Source organism: Chenopodium quinoa, unplaced genomic scaffold (assembly GCF_001683475.1).
Source record: "Chenopodium quinoa cultivar QQ74 unplaced genomic scaffold, ASM168347v1, whole genome shotgun sequence".
NCBI classification, from domain to species: Eukaryota; Viridiplantae; Streptophyta; class Magnoliopsida; order Caryophyllales; family Amaranthaceae; genus Chenopodium; species Chenopodium quinoa.
Window position 1 is genome coordinate 3,866,273 of NW_018742577.1, and position 7,894 is coordinate 3,874,166.

The 7,894-nt window shown below is 33.7% G+C and overlaps 1 protein-coding gene across 1 annotated transcript; it reads left to right on the forward strand.

Moving 5' to 3' along the window:
- Positions 1–128: 128 nt before the first annotated feature.
- On the forward strand, positions 129–6,347 carry LOC110720804 (protein SDA1 homolog). Its single transcript, XM_021899841.1, has 16 exons — positions 129–533; positions 639–794; positions 1,066–1,214; positions 1,274–1,406; positions 1,561–1,710; positions 1,799–1,863; positions 1,990–2,002; positions 2,075–2,170; positions 2,251–2,310; positions 2,461–2,538; positions 2,774–2,827; positions 3,108–3,209; positions 3,255–3,917; positions 3,977–4,081; positions 4,955–5,062; positions 5,488–6,347. The coding sequence occupies exons 1-16, from the start codon at positions 129–131 to the stop codon at positions 5,635–5,637; spliced, it is 2,487 nt and encodes an 828-aa protein (XP_021755533.1). The 3' UTR covers positions 5,638–6,347.
- The last annotated feature ends 1,547 nt before the right edge of the window (positions 6,348–7,894 follow it).

The following is a 7,894-nucleotide window of genomic DNA, read 5'->3' on the forward strand; positions in this document are numbered from 1 at the left end:
GGAATTGGGGTTAATTCCAAAAGTAACCCGTATAATATTCACATATAAAAACCTTTAATAAATCTTCTTCTAAAAAAACAAATAAACACACCCTTTGTTTCTACTTGTAGGGTTTTACACAGTAAGTTATGACAACCGGCACAGCCTCAGCCATGACTACCTTTAATCGCGGTTGGAGCTTCCAGAAGCTTCGGCCAGAGATGAAGAAGGATCCTGAAAGTTATGAAGATGAATTACAATCATTATACCGTGATTTCAATTACAGCATTGAGCCTTTCGAGCAGCAAATTGATTTCGGTTTCACCTCGTTAAGCGATGATTCCACCGCCAACAAAGAACTCGGCGATAGAGCCTTCTTCCTTGCTCAATTGTCATCTTCTTATCCTCGACATCTCTGTGATTTCCCCGACCTCCTCGTTTATCTTCTTCATCGTGTTGCTACTCCCGTTTCTCTCTCGCCTTCTTTGAGATCACTGCGCTTCAAACTCACTCAATCGCTCATTCTTCTTCTTAATAGAAATGTAATTCACTTTGTTTTTTGATTGTTATATTTCGATGCAGAAATTAAGTTCGATTCGATGGTGTTGCAGGTTGTGTTTATTGATAAGGAGTTCGAAATCCGTAACACCAAGACTAAGACGACTTTGTTAGCGTTGTTTATGAAGCTTCAGGCACTGAAAGATAGGAATTTGAAGAAATTGGCGTATTCACATGTCGTTCTTTCGATTAAGAAGCACAAGAATAATCATGCTAGGAATAAGATTTTGCAGAATGTCGTTCTTCATATGCTTCAGGTCTGTATCAAATTCTGATTTCGAGATACAATAATTTATGATTCAAATTTAAAATAAAAATACCTCTAGTTGTACATAGAAAAAGGTCGGTATTAACTAACGGCTAAATCTCTATTAAAGCGGTACAATTTTATCATCCATTTCATAAATAAAATGCACCACGTCACTAAAGTGTTACATTTTATTTACGAAACTGCCACTGTGAGAAACAAAAACGTTTCTCACTGTGATTATTCGGGGCGCCCTCTTAACTAACTTAAGCTGTTACCAGAGTGGGGAGGAGGCATTAGCAAGGAGGTCTCTTGTTGTGCTATGCAATCTGCACCGGATGAATGTATGGTCTGATGCATTAGTTTCAAACGCAATATGCCGTGCTTGTCACCATCCTACATTACGGTATCTACTAACACCTACCTTAAAGTATAGATGAATCATGAATGGACTGACTGACTGAAGTTAATAATTTCTGGATTCATCAGGCAAGCTGCTCTTTCCTTTCTTCTTAGTTATCAGATGATTGAAGAAGATGATGAAACTGATGCTTCAGGCAATGAAGATGAGGGGTGTGCTCAACAAACACGAGTTGTTCTCCATAGAGAGCAAGTCGATAAGGTCTCTTCTATTTCTACATTTGGCTATACTTGAATTGTTAATGTTAGTCTAAGTTGAAATGTGAAGATGAAATTATCTGAAAGCTTAATTTTTCTGATGGTTTGATTTCTAGTTTGAATATGATTGGTAATGTAATACATTCCTATAACTTTAGGCTCGCCATAAGGGCACAACATCAAGCAAAAAGAAAAAAAAGGCTAAGTTGAAACGTGAGATTTGTAGCATGAAAAGGCAGCAGCGCTTGAGTTCGGAGAAAACTGGTTCAAATCACTATTCGCCACTTTCAGATTTGCACGATGCAGATGTACCTATGCTGCTGCTTTCTTTTTGATTTGATATATATGTCATTTATGCTATATGGCGGTTTAGTTATTAATGTTCTTTTTTCAAAGGCATTTGTGGATGAGCTGTATTCTTACCTTCATAGAGATATAATAGAAGAGTTCAACTTTCTGAGGTGAGTGCGTTGCCTTTTATCTGATGAGAATCATTAATTGATTCAACTCAACAAAAATCCCTCTACACCGCTTTATTGTTAGGAGCTTGGCTTTTATGGATAAATCTGATTATATAAGCTCAACAGAGCTCATTCAGGGGTTATTCTTTGGAAATTATGTGTTTTATAAGTACTGAGATAACCTTGATAAACGAGCTATTGTGGTATGCAGGTTAACATGATGACAATTATAGTGATTGCTCGGACAATTGGGCTTCACCGATTGATCAAGCCAAAGTTCTATTGTTTCCTTGGAAAGTATTTGATGGTTTGTGTTCCATCTCATTGTTGCCTTTCAAAAAAATTCGATAATAGTATCTGATTTGCAGCTTCCCTCATGTCATGCAGCCCCATGAGAAGGAGATTACTAAACTACTTGCTGCTGCTGTTGAAGTCTTCCATGTTGATGTCAGTTTGCGGTGTCTTGATTGCTTTGTCTCTTTAGTTGTCTTCGTTACTTTAATTTTCTGGAGCAACTTTTTACATTATTAACTTCCCTTCCTTGCTTATTTACAATTCTCAATTATTTTTGTTTTTGTTTTTGTTTTGCTGTATTAGGTTCCAGATGATGATGTTAAACCCCTATTTCTTCAGATCGTAAATAACTTTTTACACAATAGTTCGTCGCAACCAGAGGTATTGATTGTATGATAGATATTACTGTAAATCTAGAAAAACTATTGACTCAAAGCAATGGAGAAATGTTGTGTTAAATGGTTTTATATTTCTATATTCTGAGCACTGATTTATGCAGACAATTTATTACTCTCGTGATGTCAATGTTTGCCTCTCTAATGTTCTATCTTCAGTTTCTTGTTTATTTGTTTAATTTGGTGAAATAATTATAGTGTTGCTTACTGAAACTGGACAGGCATTTGCTGTAGGATTGAATGTGGTCAGAGAGATATGTCTACGCATGCCTCGGGTACTCAATCACTCTTCTGATTTCAAGCCTTTGTTTAGAAGCCCAATTTCAATTTTTGAAATGTACAATTGCAACTTGTTTTGTATACGTGTGTGTTTGGTTGGTTAATGGGTGGAGTGGAATTGATTCTTGCATCCTCTTTTGATCTTTGTATCATATGCTTGTTCAGTATGTAGTTTCCTGAATTGTTGTTTCATAGTCACATTAAAAGATGATTTTTCTCTCAGTTGCTTTTTTAAGTCCATCTTCTAACAACATTTTCTTACTTTGTGTGTTCTAGTTGATGAATGATGATTTGCTACAAGAACTTGTGTTATATAAGAAAGAAAATGTAAAGGCAATTTCACTTGCTGCCCACTCCCTTCTCAAATTGTTCAAAGAGGTAACCACTGCCTTATTTCCTCTATCCTTGAGCATTGTTTCCTAGGTTAATCCTTCACTACTTGCAAAAAAACACCGTGGACGGTCTGCTGCAAATGTTAAACCTAAACAATATGGAGAGGCGAGTGATGCAACCGATGTCCCTGGAGCTGATTTGCTGCGGCAAGGTAAAGAATATGATGATCAAGATTATGACAGTATCAAAGTTGAGAATGATGATGCAGAGGATGATGATGATGGCAGTGAGGATGCAGAGGGTGATGCTAGTGATGAGGATGCAGAGGATGATGCTGGTGATGAGGATGCAGAGGATGATGATGATGATGTAACGTCTTTTAATTGCTTAGGGGATAGTGCAGTGAATGAATGTTGTGCTGAAGTTGAGTCCAAGGTAGGGGATGATGACAGGATTACCGCTGGTGAGGAGTTTCGGGAAGATGATGTGGATATGGAAGACGAATTTAGTAGTTTGATTGAATCTGATGGTAGTCATGTACAGATTTCTGGAGAAAGGAAGAGAAAATATGCTGATTTTGACCAACAATTAGATACTGCTGATTCTGATTTTAGAGCATTGAAGAAATTAACAGTACGTAAGTCGGAACACATGTCCGAAGCAGATGATCACTTCTATTCTAATGAAGAATTCCAACAAATCAAAAAATTGCTGGTAAGGTTCATGCTCTGTAAATTCTCCACCAACCTTTTAGTTCAATAGTCATTTCATTGCATTGTACATTGTGATGCAAATGGTTTGCTTTGATACAGGCTACAGAGTGTGAATTGCGAAAGTGTTCAGGTTCCAAGTCAACAACTTTGTTCCCAAGTTCAGACCAATTAAGTCTCAAGCCAGTTAATCCTGCTAAACTTGAAGTAAGTTAACTTATCTCAAACTATAAATTAAACTTTGTTGCATTCTGTGGGACTTTTCATGCCCATGTTGTGTTGTGTCTGTTTGAGGATGTTCAAGTTTGAAACTTTTAGTTTGGAAAATGTTGAGCTAAATGCTCTATTGTCAGGTAGATTAATATATACTACTGCTGTACAATATCTGCATTATTTCCATGGCTGAATGTAGCTGCTGTTCTCAAGCTTAACTTGTCCTGGGCTAATGTAAAAGTTATTACAGTTTCAGGAATTATTAAATTCTCTTGTTAATTTGTTGGTGACTTTCAAATTCTCATTGCTTAATTATCTCCAATTAACAAGATAAATTTGACATATTGATATTTTGTGGACTTATATTTCTGTGTAAAGTGTATTATCAGATTTAGCAGAACTAAGTCAAAATAAAATGGATCTACCAAATCTTGCAACAAACACATTGCACTTTAAATACAGAAACTTGTGCTGTTTCCTTCCACGAACACTTTGTGTTCATAATTTTAAATCGGATAAGGTTAACTTTGACCATTAATTTTGAAGCTATAGTACTTCGTATAAGATTACTTGTTTTCTTAATTGTTTTTTGGAGACCCCAGAAAAAAGGACACAAACAGAAGAGCTCATTTGTTCTTGCATCTTTCTTAGCGCATCCAGTCACTTCATATGGATATTTTTTTCTGTTGTGAAAAAGTGATAGCGACAATCTTTTTTTTTTTTTGAGAGGGAAAATCAAAGGGATTTATGGATTATGTTCTCGTCTTTTATCCTCCCTTCTTCTCTTAATTTTACGCAGTGATGTGGCAAAATAAAAGGCTAATCTGACTTTAAGGTAAATATCTTGTTTGTGTTATGTGGTTACAGGCAAATATCAAAAGAAAGATGACCAAGAAGGAAAAACTGGGAAGTATGATGGCAGGAAGAGAAGACAGGGACGAATACAAATCACGAGCTGCTGTAAAACAAAATAAGGTTTGTTTATCTAGTCAATCCTCCTTTACACATATCCATGAGGTGTAAGACGTTGCTCACCCTTTTTTGCATTCTATAGCATTTTTAACTTATAAGCAAATTCTTCATGTGTACTGGAATATGTTATCATTGCTATGATATGACTTCAGTAGTTGCTCTTGCTGTTAAAGTCGTCATTTTCTTTAGTGCCGTTTTTTTTTAGTTGTATTGCCTGTTATAGTTGAGCATAGTGGTGATGGACTCAAGTATATATGTCATAAAAGATATAAAAATATACGAGTAGCGCTTTGTCCCTTTTTGTATGCACCATGGTTTGGCACGGTTTATATTTTAGTTATGGATTGGACGGGAGAACTGAATGGAGGCTGATGGTTTTCTTTTTTGAATATTTATTTGTTTTGACATCGTTTTCTTACGATCAATAGAAGGGTGGTTCAAGCAACCGGCAGAAGGATCATAAGAAGATTATGCCTATTGCTGCAAAGAGAGGCAAGATCGCAAGAACCAAACAAGAGAAAAAGAGAAAACAGATATCTTCTGGTAAACAGTTTCGAGGGAAGAAGGCATGGAAGTGAGTTATTTTACTGTATGAGTCATTTATTTGTGACATCTAACTTGAGGAATGTCTCCTTGGTCGAGGAACCAATGACGCATAACAGGACTTTATTTATTTTAATTTTTAGTTTAAAGGTATTTAAGATGTACACCTTTTATTGATGTTTTAAGTTTAATTATTATGATATTTTGCTTATAATTTTGAAACCTTTGGGAGTTAATATATATGATCACCCGTAGTCTTATTCTGATAATCATTTTTGTAGGATGCATTAGGGGTTTTTTTTTTTATTTATTTATTTTATGCAATAGTAACTCATCTTAATAGGTACTTTAAATATATCAAACATTTATTTTATAGAACTTGATAATTTTATTTTTGCTGCTTCTTCACTAACTCTAAATAAACTTTACTAAACATTGCACGATTACACAACTTCAACACATCCTTTGATGGCGCATTTATGTGAAATAAATTTAATTGGAGATCAACAACATATGTGATAGAGAGGTAGCTTTGAACAATCCTAATTCTCACTCTATTCACCATTGTTAGACTACATGGCAAAGAAGGGGCACACCACCATGAAATTTTACTTTGGTCCTTTAATAATTTTACACCTTCCCTCTCCCTTATCATCATCCAAAAGGATGATTTAGGTATCCCCAATCAAAAGGGCCAATCAAGCTTCTTTCACTCATCCAAAAAAAAAAAAAAAAAAAAAAAAAACTTCCAACACAATAATCTCAATAATAAGTCATCAATACAATCTTTTTCTCTTGCCTCTTCCTCTCTAGCTACAAGGGCTAATATCATCATCTCTTTGATGATGATAAGCCCCAATTCTTTCTTTTATTTCCTTTGTTTTTTGTTTTTTAGTCATTAATAATCCTCCTTGCTCTCTCTTAATGAGAGTTTTCTTCCCAATTTTTGGATTTCTTCTCTCCTTTTGTGAGAGTTTGGTGTTTGTCTTTCTTCTCTTTCCTTAAGAAAAATTGAAATTTGTTTTTATTAGTCGTACAATTTTGCAATTGGCGTTGGAATTAAGGATGAAATCTACATGGTCAAGTAATGAATTTTCTTCCCAAAACTATGTCAAAAAAATGGACTCTCTCACAAAAGCCTGCATAATTTAGCGAACAAGAGGGATTGTGTTTCACCATTAGATTTAGTTTCTCATCATCATAGTTCTTTAAAGAGGATTTTTACTTGATTAATTTAAATTGTATTTTACTTTTTTATATTACTTACTGTAAATGGCATATGACTTTTAATTAATAAAATTTCATCTTTCCCTTTCAAAAAAAAAAAAAAAAAAAAAAAAGTTACCATGCAAATAGGTGTAAGATATTAGGGCAAATTGTTAAAACTCTTTTCAACGGACTAACATCGCTAGTAATTTTGAAAACTCAGTGTCCTTTTTGTACTTGTGTGCAGTGTTTATTTTGACTCTATTTTTCTTTCAATGCTATATTTATAAAACATTTTTCAATATGGTTCTTCGGCTATTAATATCATTGATTGATTAATAACTTGCATAAACTATGTAATGTTGATATTATGAGAATTGAGAAAATGTATTGTAAATTATTCAACAACATATTATATGATACGAAGTAACATTTGTACTCCCTCACTTGACTTTTTTATTTTTTTTTTGGAACTTTGACCATCTTTTACTACTACTTGTGTTATATAAAATTAAATCTTATAAAAACTTGATATTCCAAAACTATAATTAAGATAAATTGAACAACTTACTTATCAACATTTTATTTTATATAATAGCAAAAAAAAAGGGCAAAATCTATTAACTAATACTAAAACAAAACGTTGTTGACATCATGTCTTCTCCAAATTGTACACAAGTCACTCTGACATAAAAAATATTTCCCGCCAATTTGCTATGGTGATGTCATTAGTTTTTATATTTTTTTACTTTTACCTTTATTTTTTTATCTAATAAACCTTTTATATGTTTTATCCTTTGTCCCTGAGTCTTATTTTTTTTTTTTTACAAGTATGATAATATTTTAATGTTCAAAAGTGTTCATTGTGATTTTTTTTGTTTTATTTTTATTTTTTTTTAATGTATATTTTACAAATAATATGCTACAGTAGAAATTAATAACCATGTATACAAAAAATTAACGAAGTAGAAAACTTTCTTTCTCCACATTATAAACAAATCTCACAATGTATTTGTCTAAAATCGTACATCGTACGGGAACTAAACTAGTTGATGAATATTGTCAGGTGTCTCAATTATTCTATGA